The sequence below is a fragment of the Ammospiza nelsoni genome, chromosome 6 (genome assembly GCF_027579445.1).
Source record: "Ammospiza nelsoni isolate bAmmNel1 chromosome 6, bAmmNel1.pri, whole genome shotgun sequence".
In the NCBI taxonomy this organism is placed as follows: domain Eukaryota; kingdom Metazoa; phylum Chordata; class Aves; order Passeriformes; family Passerellidae; genus Ammospiza; species Ammospiza nelsoni.
This window is the reverse complement of record NC_080638.1, coordinates 64,353,293-64,378,084: the sequence shown is the minus strand read 5'-3', so window position 1 is coordinate 64,378,084 and position 24,792 is coordinate 64,353,293. Positions and strand designations below refer to the sequence as shown.

The following is a 24,792-nucleotide window of genomic DNA, read 5'->3' as shown; positions in this document are numbered from 1 at the left end:
GCAGAATTTACACAAGTTTGTGTTCTGGCTGTTTTCCCACTCATTCCCTCTCTCCCAGCTGTTCTCTTTGTGGTATTTTCCCCACTGCTCTACATATCCCATTAGTTATTCTTTATTGGGATTTTATTTTGCTTCTTTCAAACCACACTTTAAAGACAGACCTTTCATTTTATTTGGAGAGCTTTGAGGTCTTGCCAAAATATTAGGAATGCAAAAACTCTGGGATATATAGTTGCTGAAGTCCAGCTTTGGAGGTTTTCAGCTGTGTAATTTTGTAGTTGCTGAGACAAGCCTTTGAATGAGGAGATGGGCAGCCCGTTATGGGGTGGAGATGGCAATTAAAGCAGGATCTGGGTTTGAATCAGGAGTCTGTGTGGGCTCTGTTGTCTTGTATTCCAAATTTAACATAGAATGGCTGTTGTGGCAGGAAAGAGAATCCTGGAGCATTTAGGGGTTTAGAATAACAGGAAAATAGTCCTTTCCTGTGCACTGTTGATGCTTCCAGGGAAAGCTGGAGGCTGGGGATGTGACTGTTGTGATGCTAAATCTGCCCCCTCTTTTTTCCCTTTTTCTGCGCAGTCCCTTTCTCCAGGCTCAGCTTGGGCTCCCCAGCCCCAGGGGCTGAGCTGGCTGTGAAAATGAACCCTGAATTGCCCCAGAAGCTGAGATGTGCCAGTCCTGATGTGCTCTGGCAGGGCAGACCCAATTCCTGCTGTGCCTTGGAAGTGCTCCTGGGGAATTCATAACCAGAGGCGCAGCTGGGAATGTCCTGAGAGGGATTTTGGGGTGCCGGGGCTGCAGGGAGTGAAGCACAGCTCACAAGGGCTTTGGGCTCTGCCTGCAGGCACTGCATCAGCCCCACAGGCTCTGGAATTCACTGGGAAGGCAAATCGTGGAGCAAGGCTGGAGCTGGTGCTTGTTTAGTGTCTGGGTGGGTGCTGATCTGATTTCACGGGCAGCTGCCCCAGAGCAGCACCACGGGCTCCCTCGCTGCAGGGAATCCTCTGGCAGCAACCAGAGACCTGGCTGCACCCTCAGCCCCACGGGGAGGCACAGTGGGAGCCCACCCCTGCCCCAGGTACATCCCACAGCACACACTCCAGGGCTGGGCTGAGGAATTTTCCACTGAACTTTGGCTCTTGGGCTGTCAGTACCAAGGGGGGGCATCCTTGGAGATTTCTCCCAGGAACTGCCATTCCTGTTTGAGGCAGCATGTGGATGGTCCTTTTCTGCCCATCCTGCAGAAAATAATTCATGGAAAACAATCCCAACTCTTTTGCCTACACATTAATTATGAGAATTAATAGTTGCTTAAATGAAATGATTTCTAAGTATGAAGCGTCTTTGCTGGAGATGAGAGAAAAGACAAAGGAAAACCAACCAGCAGAAAGAGAGTTTAAAATCACAGCTAAATTTCTCTATATAAGCCAAATACCACAGAATATTGACTGGGAGAAAGAGGCTGGGAGGAGTTTAAAATCCTGTTTAAAAATCCATCTGTACAAATTACTCTGTGTGTATTTAATTTGTCTCTGATTCCTGATGAGCTTAGTAATTAGTGCATTTGATGGAGTACTGAAGATGTGATGGGCTGTGTCTGGATAAATAACAGAGGAACTCATTATTACTGCAGATGAAAAAAAGCTGATTTTTGTTGTATTTGTTGTGGTTTTTTCCCCAAACTTGCTCATTTTGTGTATGACTGCTGGCTAATAAAGAGCCACTCTTTGAGAAAACACAGTTTTGGTGGTGCTGTGTTCTCTGTGCATTCCTGGCAGGTTCTATCTCTGAATAGAACAGAAAAGCTGATATTCAGCCTTAAAAATTTCAGATCCAAACCATCCTCAGTGGATGCTCCTTTCTGTCTGACAGTCACTTACTGAGTGGTGAGTTGATGTAGAAAAGCCACTTATTTTTTAACATCTCTCAATAAAAAGTAAAATTGTTCTTGGTCAAATTACAAAGTAAAAGCTGGAAGTCTTGTTTTATAACCTTTATGAAAGGAAAAATGCTGTAACAGGAGAAAACTGAGTGTTAGAAAAGGGCAAAGTATTGGATTTTTTTGCTTCCAGGGAAAACAGTGGATTTTCAGCGTGTCTCATGTCCCTGGAAGATTGGGAAGGGTGTGAATGAGTTAATATAAACTTAAACAGAACTTTGGTGCCAAGATCATTACTGGGCTGAGCAGTATTGGGTTTGGAGAGCGACAGGATCAGCTAAAATCCACCCTGCCCTGCGGTGCCCTGCTGTTCTCCTTCCTTTATTGGCCAGGTGAGAAAATGTCAGGAAGGAATTGCACAAAATGCACTTTTCTGCCTGGTTCAGAGTTTGTTTGGTTCAGAGTTTGTTTGTCTCAACTCTGAAGTTTTACAAGATAATAACTAAAGCTCAGTGCCAGTCAGAGCTCCAGAGCCTCCCCAGCAGGCAGACACTTAATGTGGTTTGCTCCTGCAAGTTATTTGGGGAATATTGGCTGCTCCGTGGCTATCACACTTGGGGAACCCCAGCCTTCCTGATTTCAGTGCTGGGCCAGAGCAGGGAGTGCTCTGGGTCCTCCTCTGCCCTTCCCTGGAGCAGTGGGAAGGATCTCTGCCCTGGCACAGCCCTGCCGTGGGTCCCAGTGCCCCCTGAGCAGCAGGGCCTGGTGGGCACAGCCCCCTCTTGCCTTGCCCTGCCTTCCTTGGCTCAGTTCTTTGGGGATGTGAGGATCTGGAGCAGCTCAGGGCCAGCACGGATCTGGGTTTCTCCTGGAGCTCTTGGTTGTTCCCTGCTGCTGGTTTGGGGGATCCCCTTAGGGCAGAGGTTGGGCTGTGCTGCTGCCTCCCTGGCACTACCTGGGCTCGTTTCCTTCACCAGCTCAGCCCCAGAATGTTGGGAAGGGATCCCTGGATAGCCAAAGCCAGGCTGGACACTGGGGCTTGGAGCAGCCTGGGACAGGGAAGGTGTCCCTGCCGTGGCAGGGGTGGCACTGGATGGGATTTTAGGTCCTTTCCAACCCAAACTAGTCTGGGACTCTGTCAGTGCTGGAGCCAGGGGGTCTGGAGGAAGGTGCAGCTCTCCTTCAGCCCAGTGTGGCTCTGTAAAACCCAGGGGAGGCTGGCAGCCCCTGGGGAGCTCCTGAGGAGGGGATGCACCTGTGGAGTCCCTGTTTGTGGAGGTCCTGCCTGCTTGGCAGCAGGTTTCTGCCCCCCCTCCTTCTCCCCTGGGAAAGAAAAGGCACTCTAACAGTTATTTGTGGGTGTTTTTCTTTGGTAAAGAACCCCTGCAAATCTGCACTAAAATAATTAGGTCAGGGCGTTAGTTTAGAGCCTTTGTTTCTTATTGTGCCAACAGAAAACAGATTAGGAGCAGTTTTTAGTGAGGTGTAGCTGGCACAGGAACACAAGGCCTTTGCCCTGCACACAAGTGCTCAGCTCCTGTCAGAGCTCCAAACCAGGTTCTAAGCTCATCATGGGCTCCAAGAACTCATTGTGGTTTGCTGTGGGAGATACCTCGGAACAGAGCAAGTCTTTGTGCTCTTGGCAGGTCCAGGGCAGGGTGGGATAACTCTGCCAATTGTCTTTTATCTGCTGGCTGTAAATCTGTCAGCTCTGAGCTCCATCACTGAGCTGCAGAAAGCCACGAGTGCTCCTGAGCAATTAATTGGAATTAATTCTCTGGCTGTGTTTGGGTAACACGACACTGGAGCGTTTTGGAAAGGCTGAGGGGACTTTTCCCCAAGTATTATCTTTTTAATTAAAAATGAAGGTATGGAGGCAAGATAAATGGAAGCAGGGAGCAGTGCCTGCTGCTGAGGCTCTCCTAAGTAGGTTGTGTTTACTGTTCCCTGGGAGTCTGAAGCTCCAGGTGACTGCATCCTGCTGCCTTTCATAACAGCACCAGCTTGTTTTGCAGAAGGTGATTAAATCAGACAGGGGTGTACATTGAGCAAACAGGGACAATATCATTTTCTTATATGTTAGTAACTAGGTCAAGGGATGAAACAGAAAAGTACAGGTAATGGAAATTGCTTTTTAGAAAAAAACACTCTGCAGCAGCTATAGGAAATCATAAACCAGTACTGAAATATCAGATTTAATGGCCATTACTTTTTAATGAAAATATTAATTTCTTTTCAAGAGGAACATTTGTGAAAAGCCTGAATCAGTTTCTGCTACTTGAGATATAGTTTAAGCTTCATCTTCCGCATTTCAAGTGTGCCCATGTCCAACTGTTTGGGGTTTGAGGGGAGGGTAATGAGATATTCCAGTGGTATCCATTCAAATAAAAAGCACTGGGTTCTTCCTTCATGGTCAGCATTTTGGTTTATTTGGACAATGCCTTTTCCTATAAGCTGGCACAGACATCTCTGTCTCTGTCCTTTTAAAGGGACTCATCAGGTACAGCCTGGATTGAAAAACAACAGAACAGTAGAAAACTCTGTGATAAAATACCAAGTTCTGAATTTTAAACCCTTAAAACTAAATTGCATTTTTAATTTTGTTCTCACTAATATGATAAATGAACTCCTTGTGTGTTCAGCCTTCCCAGTGGCTTGGTGAATGGTTTTGGCTGTATTTTAAGAAAACAACATTTGATTTCTTCATTTATTTCCTCCCTTTCCTCCAGAAATTCCTGGCACTTCTGCAGCCTCCAGTTGGTGTTTGCTTGTTGGTGGTGTTAGAGCGTTAGTGGTTTATTTGGCTGAATTAATCCATGAGCCTTAATTAGAAGGAATGCCTGGGATGGAGTGTCCTGCCTTGCTTTCCCTGGGAGCTGTGAGGCCGTGACCCAGCTCCCCTGGGGACAAAGGAGACCTGGAAGGGCTGGGAAGGCCTTGGAGCGTCCCAGGTGACACCTTTGGGTGTCTCAGGTGTCCCAGGGGACACAGAGTGAGCAGGGAGGGCTGCCTCAGGCCTGGCTCCCATCCCATGGCCCAGGGTAGAGTCAGGGAATGGTTTGGTTGGAAGGGAATTCAATCCCACCCCTGCCATGGCAGGGACACCTCCCACTGTCCCAGGGTGCCCCAGTGCCCAGCCTGGCCTTGGGCACTGCCAGGGATCCAGGGGCAGCCACAGCTGCTCTGGCAATCCCAGCCCAGCCCCTGTCACCCTCGCAGGGAAGAGGAGCAGCCCAAGATGCCCCAAAGCACTGAGGATCCTGGCTCCATGGCTGTGGATTCCCTTATCTGCTACGAGCTGCTTTCCCTGCTGCTGCTGCAGTGTGAGGGACCTGGGCCCTGGCTGGGCAGGGTGGAGATGGCTCAGCTGGGGCTGCCCAACTTTCCCTGGGCCTTTCCAAATCTCCCCTTGCAGTTTTGGTTCTTTGGGGGATTCATGCTGCTGTCATTGGTGATGGCAGTTACTCCCACTCCACTCCTTAGGATTTTAGATTTAATTTAAATTAGATATTGGGAAGGAATTCCTGGCTGGGAGGGGCTGGGCTGGGATTGCCAGAGCAGCTGTGGCTGCCCCTGGATCCCTGGCAGTGCCCAAGGCCAGGCTGGGCACTGGGGCACCCTGGGACAGTGGGAGGTGTCCCTGCCATGGCAGGGGTGGCACTGGGTGGGATTTAAGGTCCCTTCCAGCCCAAACCATTCTGTGATTCTGTTTTCATTTTAATGCCACACAGGTTCTGCACACAGAGTAAGAAGATAAAAAAGACCTGTAAATAAACAATATCATAAACTAATTTTTAGACTAAACCATAGGAATAATCAAAGCAAGCAGACAGAAGTTGAGCAGAGCTGCCTCTACGCTGCCAGAGCATCAGCAGCATGTGCATGTTAAGGATATTTAGCATGTGCATCAGAACAGCATCTGGGAACCCAGATGGAGGAGTGTCCTGAGTAACAAATGAGTGCTGTTACTCATGGATGAACACGGACTGGGTTCTACACGTGGCTCTCTGTAGCTGTCAGGGCATTTCCTCCCCACCAACTCCACTGCTGGGATCAGTGCTGGAAGCCTGACTTAGGCCTGGCTTTATTGGTTTAGTTGGATGCTTTTCAGTGGGCTGAAGGGACACTAAAGGGATTAAGCACTTGTTACACCATAGCCCTCTTAGGGCAGGGCAGCTGTGCTGCTGCTGGGGTGCCTGAACACTTGGGAAACACATGAAGTGGCGCTGGGAAACTGTGAGCTTTGGAGAAGCCTGTTCTTGTGCACTTTTGGGGCCCTTGGCCAAGGGGGCCAACAGGTTGTAAACAGGGTTTGTGGGACAAATCTGATTACTGCAATTATGGCAGAGTTAGTGCTCAGGCCAAACTAAGTCTGTGGAAAAATCCTGACCACCTAAGGCTGGGAAGCAAAGAGGAAAAACAGGATTAAGATGCATTAGTGCAGGTTATTGTCCTTGCTGCAGCGAGGTGGAAAGCAGGTACATGTGATGTTGGAAAACAAGCTGTGTTTTGGGGTGGGTTCTGCAGGAAATGGGACACGCTGCTGTGCCTGTGCCCGTTCCTCTCTGCTCCTGTCTCCCAGCTCCCATCCCTTCCACACAGATCCTGCCCAGTCCTTCACCCAGTTTGGTCTCTCAGAGGTGAATCCAGGTGTTCCTGGGATCAAGGTGCCATTGGAGTGTGAGCAGGGAGAGGGACTGCAGCCCCTGTTCCACACCTGGGGGTCCCTCCCATTCCTGTCCCCCTCTGCTGGCTCAGCCCTTGTTCCATCGCAGATCCCAGGGGGATTTTCCCCTCCTCAGTTCCTGGGTGGATCAGGGTTACCCTGGGGCAGGAGGGTGTGGGAAGGGACCCCCAAGGATGATGGAGTCCAACTCCTGACCCCGCACAGGACACCCCAACATCCCACCCTGTGCCTGAGAGCCTTGTCCAAGTGCTCTGGCAGGAATTTGGGGAATTAACCTAAAAACACCCTGATTATGGAGGCAGAACACCTGGTACAGTTACACAGCACTCAGACTTCAGCACAGCTCACTCTGAAAAGCCCTGTGTCTCAAATAAAACCAATGAGCTCCTCATGTTCCATTGTGTAGGATCTACAAAAATAAAATCAGGTCAAAGGGCTCACCCCCCTTCACCTGTGCTGGGTTTTGCTTGCAGGTGCTGGAAGCATTTGCTGGGCGCCTGATTAAGGTGGGAGTTTTATCCAGGAGGGATATTCCCAACCTGACCAAGTACCAGATCATCCTGGCAAGGGATCAGTACAGGAAGAACCCCTCTGCACAACATGCAGTAAGTTCTTTATTTATTTCATGCTATTAAAGTGGTAAATAAATAGGAATAATCCATCATGACAATATTTCCGGAGACATTTTAAGTAGATTTCTGTTTTTAGCCATGGAATAAAATAGAATCACAGCATGGTTTGGGATGGAAGGGATCTTTAAGCTCATTTATGGAATCTATTTATCTATTTTAAGATCATTTATGAAAAATATTCCTAATTGTCCCACGTTTCTGGATGCCAGTATAGAAGGGTTAAGGAAAAGATCAGGCACTCTATTTAAGTGAAATTGCTTTGAGAGTTTACATTGTAATCACTAACAGCCAAGTTTTCATTTTCCCCTCAAAGGTATGTATATTCCTGGTTTTTGGTAAATCCTTATGGAATGGTCAAATTTTGTAAACTTTAAAAAAAAAGCCTAAAAAAAGACTGTGTGCCTCAAAAAGAGCAATGGGAAATCTCCTTCAGTGTAAGCAGGCAATTTTCCTGACTTGATTCCATGGCCTGGGTGGATGTGCCAGAAATGCCAGATTTTCCCAAATGCTGATGGCTCAGCTGTCAGAGTCTGAGGGTTATTGAGCTAATTTTGGGAGATAATGGAGGTATTTTGGAGGTGGAAGAGGATTGCCTTCACTGAGCATTGTGCAGTCTGTCCCCTGAGGGCTCTGGTGGACAAACTGCTCCTGGACAACCCTTTGGGGTTTGCTCTGCTCCTCAGGTGTCACTCTGGTTTTGGGTAGGAATTGCAGTTGGATTCCTGCTCCTCAGCCACTTCCTAACTCGGTGAAAATCTGCTTTTCTTCCCCAGGGAATCCATCAAGGCATCATTGAAGGAGATTTTGCCCTTTGTATCAGTCTGTACCACGGCTACGAGCTGCTGCTGCAGATGGGAATCCGCTCCTTGTTCATCTACCTGTGGGGAATCATGGATGGATCCAAAGGTGAAATCTCCTCAGAGCATCCTTCCTGTCAGCTCCACCCTTCTCCTTCCATTTACCTTGCTGTATGGCTGGTGTGGCACCAAACACCTTGAGCAATGAGGGGCTGCAGATGGATTTGGTGTTTTGTTCCCCTTATTCACAGAATCACAGAATGACCAGGTTGGAAGAGACCTTCAAGATCATGGAGTCCAACCCAGCCCCAACAGCTCAGCTCAGCCCTGGCCCCCAGTGCCACATCCAGGCTTTGTTAAACACACCCAGGCATGGGGACTGCACCACCTCCCTGCGCAGAACATTCCAGAACTTTGTCACCCTTTCTGTAAAAACTTTTCCTGATACCCAGCCTGTATTTCCCTTGGCGCAGCTCAGGCTGTGTGCTCTGGGTGTGTCAGTGCCTGCAGACAGAGCCCAGCCCCAGCTGGGCACAGGCACCTTTCAGGAGCTGTGGAGGGTGATGGGGGCATCCCCGAGTCTCCTTTTCTCCAGGCTGAGCACCCCCAGCTCCCTCAGGGCTTCCTCACAGGGTTTGTGTTCCCTCTCCAGCCCCATTGTCCCCTCTGGATGTGCTCAGTCCTTCCCAAGCTGAGGGGCCAGAGCTGGGCACAGTGAGGTTTGCTAAAGGCAGAGTTTGGGAAAGGAAATGGAATCCTGAGATGTTTCAACTCTCTCCAAAGGATTTTCCCGCACCAAGAGCGAGCTGGGGCGCAACCAGGACTTCATGGAGCTCTACCAGCAGCTTCAGGACATGTTCTCAGACACTGCTGTGACTCCTGAGAGGGGAAGTGCTGGCAACAGCTCAACAGGTCAGGATTCCCCTCTCAGGGACAGAATATTCCTGTTTAAAAGTTGTGCTGCCCTGGCTGCTGCTCTTTATTCCAGATTGAATTCCCAATGTTCTGTCTCTCCCTCCCTCTCACTCCTCCCTCGGTGGTTTTACCTTCTTTGAAGAAAGTTTTCTGTGTTTGAAGTTTTTAATTTGCTCTAAAATGAAGGTTAAAGTACAACTGTTTCACTGTACGTCTTTCCCAGTGTGACTCTAACAAAAGTAACAGCACTTTCTCAAAAATTTGGTTTAACAAATGTTCTTCTGTCAGCAGTTTATTGTTTTGTTTAGTACCGATATCTAAATATCAATATCAGGATTTGGGTCTGACTCAGATAATTACAGTGGGAGGCAATGAAGTTCACTGAACCTTCCTGCTTGTTGCAGGTTTATTTACATCTTTCATTACTTTATTTCCTTTCCAGCATTGGAAAAGAAAAAGGAATTTGTCTACAGCCATCCAAAATTGAAGAAATTGGAGGAGATTGTAATAGAACACTTCAGATCCTGGAAACAGGGAGGTTCTGGTGAGTACCAACAGCTCAGGAAAGTCTGGGAATGGAAACAAGGAATATCCTCCTGATTGATTTCCTCCTTTGTGCTGCCTTATGGCTTTGGTTGTTTGTGCATCTTCCCCTCTAGAAAACTTTACCACAAGATTTCTATAAGATAAAATTTCCTATAAATTCTCATTATTGATTTGATATAAACTGCTCTAACATCTGAATAAAACAGGGATAGGGAACTCATTCCTGGGGCTACCACCTTTCCTGCTGGTCCTGTCCCAGTTTGTCCTGGCAGCCCCCCTCAGTTCCTGCTGCAGAGTTCCATGAACTCATTTAAGGGCCTCAAGTGTGAAAATTCTGGTATCCAGCCTGAGGATAAGCAATCTGAGGTATCAATTTGAAGTTCAAACCCTTCAGTTACATTCACCTGTCTCTCTCTCTCTCTCTTCTTTTTCATCCTGATGAAGACATCACCCAGATCTCTTTGGTTTTGAGATGTTTCAGCTTCTTGATTCCAGCCTTTGGAATATTACATGAGTAATAATAACATTTGTTTTGCATCTTGTTAACTGTTTATCTTGCCTGTTTGGGTCTTTGTGCTCTGTGAAGTTCTGATAATTTCTGACCTGCCCTTCCCTCTTTTTTTTGTGTGTTTTTTTTTCTCTCTTGGATGCAGTGTTCTCAGCAAACCTTTGAAATTACTGATGTTTTCTACTAGGAACTTTGTTTCCCAGTTCTGTGTTTGTAACTTTAGGGTACACCCCAATGCATTTAATACAGTTCACTCCTTTTTTCCCCTTCCCATTCAGAGCTCTTTCTGTCATCCTGCCTCCCTCCTTTTGCTTCTCCTTTTGAGATGGAAAGGGAGGGAATTCATGCCCAAAGTCATCAGCCAGATCTGGAACAGCACCGGCCCCTTCTGTTCCATCCATTCCCCAGGATCCCTGGCAGTGCCCAAGGCCAGGTTGGACACTGGGGCTGGAGCAGCCTAGGACAGTGGGAGGTGTCCCTGCCATGGCAGGGGTGGGATGGGATGGGATTTAAGGTCCCTTCCAGCCCAAACCAGTCTGGGATTCTGGGGTTATGGATCTGCTGTCCTGAGAGCGCCGAAATGGAGACACCAGCATCGTGAACTTCACTCCAAAACACGTCCCATCCAACCCCAGCTTTTCAAAGTGACTTTAGTGAGGATGCCTCAGATAAAGACATTCTCATTCTCCATGAGCATGAGAGCCTGCATTGATCCAAAGAGGAATTTTAAGGGGGTGGATCATGGAGCATTTTCTGCCTATTTGTTCTTCCCATTGAGTGGGACTGTGAGAGCTGTGAATGTGTAACTTGCAGGGGGTGCCCTGTCTGTTTTTACTGATGATTCTATTAAAACCTGCCATTTTCTAATGCAGCAGATGAGGACAGGAGCGAGGGCTCCCCCGGGGACACGAGGGTGATGATCTTCTCCTCGTTCCGGGACAGCGTGCAGGAGATCGCCGAGATGCTGGCGCGGCTCAGCCCGGCCGTGCGCGCCATGACCTTCGTGGGACACTCCTCGGGCAAGAGCACCAAGGGCTTCACCCAGAAGGAGCAGCTGGAGGTGAGGAGAGGGGAGGCTGGGATGAGGAATTGGTGATAATTAGTGATACACATTAATTGTGTGAATAACCCCAGGAGTATGGACTGTGTGGCAGTGGCTGAGCTGTGAGTGCCGTTGGTAAATCCCTGTAGAGTCCAGTGGTTTCCAGAGGATCCAAAATTATGCTCACTGAACAAAATAGACCAATAATTTATATATTTATATTATATATAAATAGAATTATTATAATTTATATTCATTATATTAACGACTGCTAAATTAAAATGCCAAAAATCTGGGGAAATATGCGAATACGTGCTGTGGAAATTTTATTTTTCTTCCAGGTAGGACAGATAAGATCTAGCATTAAATTCTGATCTAGCAAAGCTAAAAAAAGACAACCCCTAAAATATTTAATTATTAAATTGGGAGGATCAGTTTTACATGGTTGGAGACAGAATAAGATGTGCTTTTTTCCCTTTATTTTAGAGTTAAAGAGCTGAAATGCTGATGCTGGTCACACTGGGGTGGTGTTTGATCGCAAGGTAGCAGCTGGGAAATTTAAAAAGCCAAAATTTGTTGTTTTAGGATTGTCTTGGTTTGAAAAGCCAGGTGTCTGCTAAGGAAGGCAGGAGCCTCCCCTGAAATGGAAAATGCAAACCCCCTCCCTCTGAATTGTTATAATTTTGAAATGAAAGGGTTCTCAGGCAAAGATATGGGAGTAGGAATAACAGTTCTTTATTAGGGAAAAAAAGAGTAAAAAAAAATAGCATAATACAAAAAACCCCCTGCCAGAGTGAGAGCAGTCCCTGTCCCCTGTGTGTCAGGGGGTGTCCCAGCCCCATGCCAGGGGGGCTCAGCCCTCCTGCAGTGCCAGCTGTGGCTCTGCTGCAGCAGGGATCCTGCACAAGGGGGGAGTTTTCCTCTGCAGCTCCAGGGCTGCTGCAGATGGGCCTGGGCTCCCTCTGGCCATGCAGGGCAGCAGAAAGCTGCTCCTCTGGCAGTGCAGGGGGCAAAGGCTGCTGTGCTGTGCCAGGCTCAGATTGTGCCCAGGTAGGAATGCTTGGCTCCTCCCCTGGGCGGAGCATCTCCCCATGGGATGCTGGCATTGGATCAGCCCTGCAGGGACACTCAGTGGCCATGGACAGAAGATAGTTAATAATTAATGGCCCATGGACAGCAGAGATCTGGAGGGAGGGTTGGCTGTGACAGAGATAAAACTGCCCCACGAACAGAAGATAACTGCACCGGCTCTCACAGATCTTGCAGCCCAGGACAAGGATACAGCTCAGTTTTCCTGGCTGAGCTGCTCAATCCCGTTCCCGCTGTCCCTGCAGGTGGTGAGGCGATTCCGGGAGGGCGGCTACAACACGCTGGTGTCCACGTGCGTGGGCGAGGAGGGGCTGGACATCGGCGAGGTGGATCTGATCGTGTGCTTCGACGCGCAGCGCAGCCCCGTGCGCCTGGTGCAGCGCATGGGCCGCACCGGCCGCCGCCGCCACGGCCGCATCGTCGTCATCCTGGCCCAGGGCCGTGAGGAGAGGGTGAGCGGGGAAGGCAGGGGCAGAACACCCGGCTGGCCACGGGCTGTGTGCGGGGTTAGGGGTGGGAGGGCATGGCGTGGTGTGACCGTGTTCACAGGGGGGCATGAGGGAAGAGATGAAGATCTGACTCCATGTTTCAGAAGGCTGATTTATTATTTTATGATATATATTACATTAAAACTATACTAAAAGAATAGAAGAAAGGATTTCATCAGAAGGCTGGCTAAGAATAGCAAAAGAAAGAATGATAACAAAGGCTTGTGGCTTAGACAGAGTCCAAGCCAGCTGACTGTGATTGGCCGTTAATTAGAAACAACCACATGAGACCAACCACAGATGCACCTGTTGCATTCCACAGCAGCAGATAACCATTGTTTACCTTTTGTTCCTGAGGCTTCTCAGCTTCTCAAGAGGAAAAATCCTAAGGAAAGGATTTTTCATAAAAGATGTCTGTGACAGGATGGCACAAGGGGCAAGCAAAGGGCACTGCCCTATGGGGAAGATGGGGCCGGCCACCAGGGATTCCACAACCCATGAGGGAACAGGGAAAGGAGAAATCATGAGAATTTGGGATATAAGGGGAAAGGAACTGGGATGGATCATGGTGTTGTGCATGACTCCATGGGGAAGTTCTTTCTGTCTGCCCAGATGGGGAAAGCTCTCTGGTAGGTCTGTCCAGGGCAATGCCCTGGGGATTTGCCTGAGGGAGAAGATTCAGAGGATTCCACACTCAGGGAGCATCCCAGCACAAATACCCCAACAACCCCAGCCTGGGCATCCCTGGCAGTGCTGCCCAAACCCCCCTGGAGCTCTGGCAGCCTCGGGCTGTGCCCATTCCCTGGGCAGCCTGGGCAGTGCCAGCACCCTCTGGGGAAGAACCTTTCCTGATATCCAACCTGAGCCTGCCCTGACACAGCTCCAGCCCCTTCCTGGATCCTGTCCCTTCCAGGGAGCAGAGTTCAGAGCTGTCCCTTGGGACAAAGCTGCAGCCCCCAGGGAGTTTCTGTTCAGTGTCCTCATTCACTGTCACAGGAAACTCCAGCACAGAACCCCAGAGTGGTTTGGGTTGGATGGGACCTGAAAGATCCTCCAGTTCTGCCTCCTGCCATGGCAGGGACACCTCCCACTGTCCCAGGGTGCCCCAGTGCCCAGCCTGGCCTTGGGCACTGCCAGGGATCCAGGGGCAGCCACAGCTGCTCTGGCAATCCCAGCCCAGCCAGGAATTCCCAGTTCCCAATCTCCCACCCATCCCTGCCCTCTGGCACTGGGAGCCATTCCCTGGCTCCTGTCCCTCCATGCCTTGTCCCCAGTCCCTCTGCAGCTCTCCTGGAGCCCCTTCAGGCCCTGCCAGGGGCTCTGAGCTCTGCCTGGAGCCTTCTCCTCTCCAGGGGAGCACCCCCAGCCCTCCCAGCCTGCCATGTCACCAAGTATTAAACTGCAGCTCAGAGATTCCAGGGCTTTCCAAGGATGCAGGGGAAGGTGTGGGGTAGGGGCTGGAGCTGGGGGGGACCCTGGGGGTGCTGCTGGTGGCAGTGGCTGTGCAGGCTGGTGCTTACCGGGCTGGTGACGCCACTGGCACCCAGAGCTGGCTTTAGTGGCCGCGCTCTTGCGTGTGAGGATGAGGAGATCGGCTTAGGTGCAAATCCACTTTGGCTGGGCTCCTGCAGCCCAGCACTCAGGCAGAGCATCGTTAATCATCTGTGGGTACAGACTGTCCCTTGGGACATCCATGTTCCCTGGAGATGTGCTGGGAGCTGGGCGATCCCAGCACAGCAGGGCCAGGCTCACCTTGGATGGGACAGGGCAGGATTGGGGCAGGACAGGCTGGGCGCTCCCTGCTGCCATCACCAGTGAGAGGGGATGCAAACCAACACATTCCAGATCTGTGTGAATCAATTGTAAACCCAGAGTTTCACATTTTGGTATTATTTCATTTATTCCAGTCAGTGCTGTAGCTCTGGCTGGGATTTGTGGATGGCAGGGATTTAATTCTGAATGAGACTGCAGAGAATCCTCCCTGGGGGGAAATAAGTTTCCTCTTTGAAGGGATGAGAGTTAAAAATGATAAACCTGAGTGGAGCTTGTAAATAGATATTTTCTGGTGCTGCTTACGGAGGCTGGTTACTATTGAAAGCTCTGCTCTGTAATGGGATATAAAACAGTCCCTTAAATTCCTTGGGGCTTCACTTAAGTACTTGGATTACTGTGCTGTCCAGATTTTCTCAGACAGAACCTCCCCTCAGGTAGAACAGTCATTGTATATATATTTTTTTTTTTTATTTTGAGGTCAGGAAATAAGCTTAATTGCAAACCAGTATTGTCTTGGTGGGTTTGTTTGGTTTTTCTTAAGGGTGTCTTTTGGGGTTGTTGTTGGGGTTTTTAAGTTCAGCAGAACTGGAAAGAGACTCAATGTGGAGGTTCTTCCCTATCACTTAATTTGCAGCTAAATAATTAATGTCTATGTATTAATTTATGGGAATTTCTTTGAGGGGTTTTGTGTGGTTTTTTCCCTTTGTTTTAGTTTTGGGATTTTTTTGGTTTTTGTTGTTTGTTTTGCTTGCTTTAATTTTGAGGTCGTTTTTAATCAAACCACTTCAGATCAATCACAAAGCTTTTGGAGATGTTTTATTGGGAGAAAGGGGTCAGTGCAGGTCTGGCAGCGTGATGTTGGCAGGAATTTCTGTCAGCTCAGTGTTTATACCGTGGCTCCCACGTGCTCCCAGGGCAGCCTCTCCACGTGGCAGCTGCCGTGAGCCCCAGGGCCAGGCTTGGGATGTCCCCTGGAGCTGCTGGGATGGACCCTGGGGTGTCCCCTGGAGCTGCTCAGCACAGGGGAAGGAAAAGCCAGTGAAGTCACAACTCTGTGATGCTGCTAATTTTGTTAACACCGCTTTTTTCTGCCATAAGAACACTGGGGTTTGACTGTTCTAGGATTAAAAAGTTATTTTTTGGAATGCCTGAGGGGTTCATCAATGCTGGCTGTGGGCCTCTTCCAGTTTTATTCAGGGAAATTATTATTTATTTTATTTTATTTATTTTTGCTCCCTGGAATCCTCTCTGTCAGGTGGCAGCTGCCCCCTGGGACTCTCAGGGTTTCAAGGGGCTCAGGGAGGAGCAGAGCACAAAACTCCTTGGGGGGAGGCACTTCCAGAGGGAGGCCCCAGTTTCTCTCCTCACATTCCCCAGCTTGGCCATGGTTTCTCCATTGCACAATAATATGGGGAGTAATTAAAAGGACTCAGAGCACTCATGACATCAACAAATCATCTTAGGCTTTTTTTTTTTTGCTTGAGCTCCTTTCCCTGTTTCTGATGTAATCTAATTTACATCATCCCTGTATCAGTGACAGCTTGTAACTTCCCCCAGGCAAGGGCTGTGCTCCTTTCTCACTCTCCAGTGCTGTGCCTGCTTCTGGTCCATTGAAAACCCCAAACCAAACAAGTCCTTGCTGAGGGAACAGGAAGTGAGAAACCCCGCAGCCACTGAGGTGTTCTTTTAGTTTTGATTAAATGCTGTGAAAAAGCCAATCAATCAGCAGATGATTTATCTATTTACCTTCTCTTTCAGACCTACAACCAAAGCCAGTGCAACAAAAGGAGCATCCACAAAGCCATCTCAGGGAACAAAACCCTTCGTTTCTACCAGCACAGCCCACGGATGGTTCCAGAAGGCATCAATCCCAAAGTGCACAAAATGTTTATCACTGCTGAAAAGCAGGAGCAGAGCACCTCCAGGGTGCTTTCCAAAGAGAGGAGATGCAGTTCCCTGCAGCACAAATGTGCTCTCTCTGCCTGTGTCACTGGTAAGAGGATTATGGTGTTCCAGCACTTGCAGCCCTCCCTCGCGGGAGCTTGGGGCTCTCAGGGTCACTCTGTGAGCTCAGACACTGCCAGGGCTGCTCCTGGGCACCTCCTCATCCTGAGCCAGGCCTTGCTTCATCCTCCTCCTCCATGGAGTCACTCCCTGCAAGTCAGAAACTCCAGCTGCACACACAGGAGGCAAAGGTTCATCCCAAAATCCCAGAATCCCAGACTGGATTGGGTTGTGGGGACTTTAAATTCCCATTTAGGGCAGGGACACCTTCCCTATCCCAGACTGCTCCAGCCCTGTCCAGCCTGGCCTGGGATGCTCCCAGGGATGGGGCAGCCACAGCTGCTCTGGGCATTGTGACTTTGTAAATGACAATAAACCAGAAGTGCTTGAAAACTGAAGGATTTTGCTGTGAGGAAAAGGAGAAATCAAGGGTAGGATATTTAGGAATTGTGCAGACCCTCTTGGAGGAAAATTAGGAAAATTCTCTTGGAGGCTTTCTAGCTGATGCAGTTCAATGGCATGGGAATGCTCAGGAAACTGAACACAATCCTAAGAGAGGAAAAAAGTATTTTATAAATATTTGGGAATTTTCCTGCTCTGTCTCTTTGTTAGTGCTTTCTGTAAGGACCAACAGCAGCTTCTTGAAAGAAGAAACTCAGAGCCTTGGGGAAGTTCCTATTTCTGATTAAACAGACACAGCTGCTGGAAAACAATCAGAGCCCAACATGGGATGAAAAGAATCATTTTGGAGCATTTGTTGGTCTGTCCTAGAAAAGAGAAACGAGCAGGGAGGGCATAAAGGAAATGCTAATGCTGGGAATGCTCCTGCTGTGGGAGCAGCACAGGGGCTGGAATTGCCCTTCTGTGTGAGCTACCTGGGCAGGGCTGGGGCTCTGGGTCCCCAGAGGGACCAGGGCTCAGTAGCCAGAGGGGGTCAGGGTAGAATCCCCAAAGGTGGAGTCCCCAAATTGACCAGGGCTGAGTTGCCAGAGGGTGACCAGGGCTGAGTCCCCAAATTGACCAGGGCTGAGTCCCCAGAGTGACCAGGGCTGATTTGCTGAAGTTGGCCAGGCCTGAGTCCCCAGGGTGGCCAGAGCTCTGTCCCCAAGGTGACCAGGGCTCAGTCCCCAAGGTGGCCAAGGCTTTGTCCCCAGGGTGGCCAGGCCTGAGTCCCCAGGGTGGCCAGGGCTGTGTCCCCAAGGTGACCAGGGCTCTGTGCCCAAGGTGACCAGGGCTCAGTGCCCAAGGTGACCAGGGCTCTGTGCCCAAGGTGGCCAAGGCTTTGTCCCCAGGGTGGCCAGGGCTGTGTCCCCAGGGTGACCAGGGCTCTGTGCCCAAGGTGACCAGGGCTCAGTCCCCAAGGTGGCCAGGGCTCAGTGCCCAGGGTGGCCAGGGCTCAGTGCCCAGGGCTGTGTCCCCAAGGTGACCAGGGCTCTGTGCCCAAGGTGACCAGGGCTCTGTGCCCAAGGTGACCAGGGCTCAGTCCCCAGGGTGGCCAGGGCTCAGTGCCCAAGGTGGCCAGGGCTCAGTGCCCAAGGTGGCCAGGGCTCAGTCCCCAGGGTGGCCAGGGCTGTGTCCCCAAGGTGGCCAGGGCTCTGTGCCCAGGGTGACCAGGGCTCTGTGCCTCTCCTGCCAGCCAGGGCTGCCCTGTGCAGGTCACTGAGCACCACCCTTGTGTGGAATCCCCCACTTACTGGGTGAACCAGGGGCTGCTCCTGGTTTTAGCGACCCAAAAGAGGACAGAGAAAGGAGATGACTCTTTTGCATTTTCTTTTCATTTTAGTGCTGTTCCACGATAAAAATGGGTGAAGCTGGCAGCAGTGGGTGAGCTGGGTGTGTTCTTATCTCTGCTCTCACTTTGTTGTTGAGGTCCAGTTCATCCTCAGGTTTCTCCATGACAGAAACTGAGCTGTCATGGGCTGAGTTATCACAGCAATGTCAAACATTCTCCTTATTTTCTTGTCAAAATCAATACAGTAATGGAATCATTTAGGTTGGAAAACTGAGTCCATTGAGTGCAACCATTCCCCAGCAGGGCCCAGGCCACCAGTGCCCCATGTCCCAAGTGCCACATGCACAGGGCTTTAATCCCTCCAGGGATGGGCAATCCAGCCCTGCCCTGGGCAGGTCCAAGGCCTGACCACCCTTTCCATGAGGAAATTCTGCCCCATGTCCAACCTGAACCTTCCCTGGCACAGCTTGAGGCTGTTTCCTCTTGTCCTGGTACTCATTACCTGAAAAAATACACATTTCCTATTCTTCTTAATTTGATCCAATTTCTATTCATTTTACACCCCTCTTTCACTTCAAAACCTCCTCCATAACTTTTGTCTGTCAGCTCCAGAAGGATCCAATATCTTGTGCTGTCCCACCATTAACCAAGTGTGTCCTGCAGTTTTCAGAGCTCTCCTTGAAAAAGTGCAGCCAAAAATCCCTTTACTTCATAAGCCTCTTATATAACTTCTTGTATTTTAATATTCTTTTTTCTCTCTGATTTTTGGGTTTTGTTTTTTTGGGGTTTTTCTTAAGAGTTTGCTAAAATGAGGAGCATTTTAATATTGTTGTTCCTCAGAGCTGAATCTCATTTCAAGCTACCAGTAATTCCTTTTTCTTTTTGCTTTTGTCCAGATGAAATCTCATTTTCTTTATTCTTCTGCTGGTTCTCCACAATTCTTCTACTCCCTCATTTCAGATGGATCAATTTTGACTCGTCAATAACTGTGGATTTTGTTTGATTTTACAATTTCATGTTTTTTCTATAATTGCTGGTTTTATGCTAATAATAATTGTTTTGGACTCACTTTTTAAGATTGCCAACACCTGCTTTAGGGTTTAAACACCTGCTCTGTGGGGTTTTCATGCCTTTCCAGTTGCCTGTGGTTAATTCTTTCTCTCTTCCCACTTCAAGAGCAGTGAAAATGCATTAGTTCTGGAGAAGAACAAGGAAAATAACGTGGATGATTTGAGTGCTGTGTTTGTGTCTGGTAGGGCCTGGCATCCCTAACTCGGAATGTTCTGGAGCATAATCTCCCATGGGACAGCAGCAGCTGCTTCCCATGGAGGGGAGAGGCTGTGCCAGGGACCGCAGGACGTGCTGATTGCCAGCCCTGATCCCTGAGCCTTATCAGCCTCCCTGAGGATGGGAATGTTCTCCCTGTGCTCCATTCTCTGATGGCAGCGCTCATGTTTGTCCAGGTTCCTCTTTCTCTGTGTTTGGGAAATGTTGTGGGCAGCCACAATCCTGCCCAGAGCTCTGGGAATGCTCTGTTCCCAGGCCCTGGCAGCTGCTGCAGGCTCCTTGCCTGGCAGCGTGGCTCACCTGGGCTGGTATCAGGGGATCATCTTGTCCCTGTCCCAGGCAGCTGGAACAGCACTGAAGTCATTGCTGTTCCCACGTGCCCTGGTGGGGCTGGCTGGAACAGGGACTCAGGAACAGGGAATGGGCACAGCCTGAGGCTGCCAGAGCTCCAGGAGCCTGTGGCCAGCACTGCCAGGGATGCCCAGGGTGGGATTGTTGGGGGTCTGGGACAGGGCTTGGGCTGGGTGGTCTTTGTGGGTCCCTTCCCACTCAGGTCATTCCTGATTCTGTGACCCCTGTGGGTCCCTCTGATGAGGCTGCTCTAGAGCAGAGGCTGGATGGAGCTCCAGAATAAAGCAGGGATTCATTCAAAGCATCTCCTCCATGGATCCACCTTGGGCAGCACCAGAGCCCAGCCAGGGCTGCACCCAAGATCAACCAAAATGGCCCCAAAATGCACGGCCGGGCACGGGCTCTGTCCCTGGGATCAGCTCTGCTCCATTTGCACCTTGCAGTTCATTGTCCCATTCCAGCTTTAGCCCCTGCAGTCCCACCCTGCTTGTTTTTCTCTCTCCAGCCCACGGTGTTTGTGCTCCTGGGCTGAGGTTTGGGTCATTTGTCCTTGGTGCCCAGCTGGAGCAGGAATTGTTTTGTCTCCCTGCTCTGTGCACAGAGCTCAGAACTGCACCTCATCAGAACCATCCCCTGATATGGAGCCCAGACCCTCACACTAAAGCAGCACAGAATGTGAAAATAGAAAAGCTGAACCTGAGGCATCACCTTCCCACTCAACGTTCCCTGATTCCAAATCCTGCTCTGAGAATTGTCCTTATTTCCTTTTCCTTCAGATCTCTTTTTCCTCCCCTGCCAGCTCCTTGGACTGGGTGTTATCTCTTCAGGAAAGTGAGCTCCACACTTGAGTGAGAAATACTCCACAGCAGTGTTGATCTTCTGGGATGTTTTAGTGATGGCCTTAGGAACATCAGAATTGGTTCATTTTTCCAGGTTCTCCTGAACAGGACGTGGGCAGGACTCAGGGTTTGCTCTGTGCAGACACAGCCCCTGACAGCTGGACCTTGACAGGACTGAGAGATCCTGATTCCTCCTCTGTGGCATTAATTCCCAAAAGAGCCTGGACTGCAGATCCACCCCAGATCCTGGCAAATGCCTTCATTGTTTTTCTCCCAGCTTCACACATCTGGCCTGAACACAATCCCATTCTCAACTCTGATTCTTTGGAATCGCTTCCCAGCCAGGGCTGTTGAAGGGCTTTGGCATTATTTGGGAGAGTGATTTATATCTCTCTGTATTTTTATGTGATGCCCTGCCCCAAACCAGCTGTTTAATGATATTTATCCATATAAAACATTAGCACTCTTTGGATACTTGTCTCTGGATTCAGATTCTCTGCATCTGCTCTTGGTTGTGGCTCAGAGAAGATATTTTTTTGTGTCTGGTACCACACCGAGTGCTTTCATTCTGTGCATCCCTTTTCCTACAGCAGGTAACATTTTCCTGTTGCTGTTTTTCCCCCCACAGGCCAAAAGCAAACAAACTCCCATGAGAGCTGGTCCTTGTCCCCTGAGGAGTTTGAGATATGGGACAGACTCTACAGGATTAAGGAAAGTGATGGGATCAAGGAACCAGTATTGCCTCGAGTTCAGTTTGAAACCTTGGAAAACCTGGAGGAAACACCAGTGAGTTCCATGCAATGAGGCCTGAAGGATGCTGGAATTACCAGACTTAACTCTGGATTTGAAGGAAGGCTGTTATAAAAATGCCTTTTTGAGTTTTATATGTGGGTTTTTGAGGTAAAGAATTTAAAAATTGGATGTTTGAAATGGGTCTTTGAAGTTGGGGCTGTAAGTAAAAAGTTAGGTCTGTAAATTAAGAGTTGGGTCAATAAATTAAAAATATATTAGTTAGTCTTGGTATCCATTAAGTTCTGCTCCTGTTTTTAAGATTTCCATGCAGGATGCTGTATGCACAGAGTGCCAGGATGTTTTGGGATCTTAAACCCATCTCATTCCACCCCCTGCCCTGGGCAGGGACAGCTGGGCACCTTCCCCTAGGCCAGGTTGCTCCTGATGGTTTTATTTCAGACCAGATGTTTAAATCCTTCTGTGCATTTCTGTATTTATTGTTGTGAGGGTGTTCACAGGGGTTCTTCTCTTGCTTGGGCAAGAGACAAGCATCTGACTCCATGTTTCAGAAGGCTGATTTATTGTTTTATGATATATATTACATTAAAACTATACTAAAAGAATAGAAGAAAAGGTTTCATCAGAAGGCTGGCTAAACATGGATTCTGAAAGAATGATAACAAAGGCTTGTGGCTCAGACAGAGAGCCCGAGCCAGCTGACTGTGGTTGGCCATGAATCAGAAACAACCCCATGAGACCAATCCCAGATGCACCTGTTGCATTCCACAGCAGCAGATAACCATTGTTTACAGTTTGTTCCTGAGGCCTCTCAGCTCCTCAGGAGGAAAAATCTTAAGGAAAGGATCTTTCATAAAAGTTGTCTGCTACAATTGTCCCTGACAGCGAGGTTTAGCAAAGAATTCCCTGCTGAAAATGTCCTTTCCCATCCCGATTTCCCCTGCAGAAGGAGGGGGCAGCTCGGGAGCTCTCCCTGTCTGAGTGGAGCGTTTGGCAGAATCAGCCTCTGCCCACATCCCTGGTGGATCACTCGGATCGTTGTCACCTCTTCATCAGGGCCATGGAGATGATGGAGCTGATGAGGCACCAGCAGGTAAGAAACCTGCCCAGGGGCTGAATGCACAGCTAGAATAGTTTAAAAATAATGAAAAATTTTAAAAAACAGTAATTGTGAAACTAATTATGTGTATTTAATCTTGTTTAAAAATGTCTCTCACTGCTGTGCTGTGATTCCCAATCTTTTCCACAGAAAGTGTTTAAAAAAAGGATAAAAAAACCACCCTTAAATCAGTCTTTTCTGAATGGATTCCAGTATCAGTTTGTGACAGAATGACATGAAATACAGGAGCTCCAAATGCCAAGGAGCTAAGCCACCAGGAGGGATATCAGAGCTATTCCAGACTTGGGAAGAGTTTGGCATTGTGTGTACATCAAAAGCTGACAGAAAAGTCATGCAGGAGCCCATGGCCTGTTTTAGGGGATTTATTTTAGGCTTTTTGAGCTTGTTTTTATGAACTAAAAAGCCAATTGTTCCTAAGAATTAAGGGATAAGAGGAGCTAAGCCAAACAAACATGGATGGGAACTGTTTGGGAGACGGGAATTTTGTTTTCTGACAGGGATGGATACAGAAATCCTTCTGGAAGGCACAAGGAAGGGGGTGCAGAGGTGGATGGAGGCTTCAGTGGTTCACCTCCTTATGTTTCCCTCCAGCTGAGCTCCCCAAATGTTGCCTTTCAGCACGTGGAGGTTTTTTAGGTCATCAGAAGCTGTTGCTAAGCTGCCAGAGTTTGCTGAATAATACCAGGGCTAATCAAGGAGGAGAATGGAGACATTGTGGTTGTGCTCCTGGGGTGTGAGAGGGAGGCTGTGATCCGACCTGGCCAGCTCAGAAAGGCTTCTCCATCCCACCAGAGACATTCCTGACTCCTCTGATGTTGGATTTTACCTTTTTCTGACCCAGAGATGGGGCAACTGAGGTGTTTTAAAAACTTTTATTTTATTTTCAGTCTCATCAGAAGAGTGAGACAATACAGATGTTATAATTCATGCTATCACAATTATAAGTCAACTATTTCTTAATTACAATACACTCTAAGTGTTTCTTGGCCTATCAGCTGTAGCTACACTATATTGTAAATGCCTTAAAGTTAATTGTCTAAAATTACTCTTTATAGGTCTTACTATAATGCATTTTTCATAGTTCTATTTCTCTAAGGTATTTAGTCTTATTTGTAAGGCCATACTTTGAAACTTGTTTCTAGTTTAATTTTTTTCAACAGTTTCTGTTTTATTCTCTGGTATTTTTAAGCTAGCATTTCTTATTTCAAGGTTTATATACAGATGTACACTGTGTGAGCCTTCTGTCGGGCTTGGAGAATTTTTACAAATCCATTTCCCACACTCTGACAGTCCCTGTCCCCAGCTGGGGCCAAGGACACCCTGCAGGGGGAGAGGGCAGGGATGGGACAGAATTCACAGAATGCCCATGACCTTCATGACCATGGAGACCTTCAAGATCCAACCCAGCCCCAGCAGCTCAACTGAAGCCTGGGCCCCAGTGCCACATCCAGGGATGGTGACTCCAGCACCTCCCCAGTTCCTGGGAATTCCCAGAATTCCCCCAAACTCCCAGAATCACAGAATAATCACAGGGTTGGGAGAGACCTTCAAGACCATGGAGTCCAACCCAGCCCCAGCAGCTCAACGGAACCCTGTCCCCCAGTGCCACATCCAGGCTTTGTTAAACACACCCAGGGATGGGGACTGCACCACCTCCCTGCGCAGCCATTCCAGAACTTTATCACTCTGTCTGTGAAAAACTTTTCCTGATATCCAACCCTTATTTCCCTTGGTGCAGCTTGAGATGTCAGGAGGAGGGAAATGGTTCCAGAATCAGCAGGTGCCCCTGAGCCTCCTTTTGTCTGGGGTGAGCCCCAGCTGGCTTGGCCTCCAGCCTGCTCCATTTGTGCCAGCGGGCAGAGGTGCACGTGTGGAGCTTCCTCGTTCCTCACCTTCCTCCCAGGGTGTCCCTGGTGTGCCCAGGGTGCCCCAGAGCACAGGAGGTGACACAAGGTGACACTCACCCTTTGGAGCCTCCCAGGGAGAAATAAAGCACTGGCAGGGCTGGAGTCAGCACTGACACCGGGGTTTGAAATTAACTCCAGAGTTTCCTGGGCTCCTTCTTACACTGAACCAGCTGGTGCCAGTCCAGGGACACCAAAAGTGTTCCACAAAAGGGGAAGAGGCAGCAGTGTCCTGATCTGATGGGATCTGATGTGATCAGGCTGCTCTGACACTGAGCTCTTGTCTGAGAGGTTCAGTGACGTTCCCTGAAGTCATCCTTGCCTTCCTGGGAGGCACTGACAGTGCTCCCAAGGCTGGGGATGTTCCCACTGGAATTCAGAATGTTCACCTGGAGGAGAGAAAGGTCCTGGGACTCCTCAGAGCCCCTGGCAGGGCCTGAAGGGGCTCC

At 49.0% G+C, this 24,792-nt stretch overlaps 1 protein-coding gene across 1 annotated transcript in view; it reads left to right on the top strand.

The window, feature by feature from the left end:
- FANCM (FA complementation group M) overlaps positions 1-24,792 on the top strand; it is a 58,931-nt gene that overhangs the window by 17,017 nt on the left and 17,122 nt on the right. Inside the window, exons 5-13 of the mRNA XM_059474430.1 lie at positions 7,040-7,171; positions 7,972-8,104; positions 8,779-8,907; positions 9,353-9,454; positions 10,837-11,024; positions 12,341-12,547; positions 16,115-16,349; positions 21,198-21,355; positions 22,266-22,412. Coding sequence (XP_059330413.1) covers positions 7,040-7,171; positions 7,972-8,104; positions 8,779-8,907; positions 9,353-9,454; positions 10,837-11,024; positions 12,341-12,547; positions 16,115-16,349; positions 21,198-21,355; positions 22,266-22,412 — 1,431 coding nt within the window. The remainder of the gene's footprint in view (positions 1-7,039; positions 7,172-7,971; positions 8,105-8,778; positions 8,908-9,352; positions 9,455-10,836; positions 11,025-12,340; positions 12,548-16,114; positions 16,350-21,197; positions 21,356-22,265; positions 22,413-24,792) is intronic.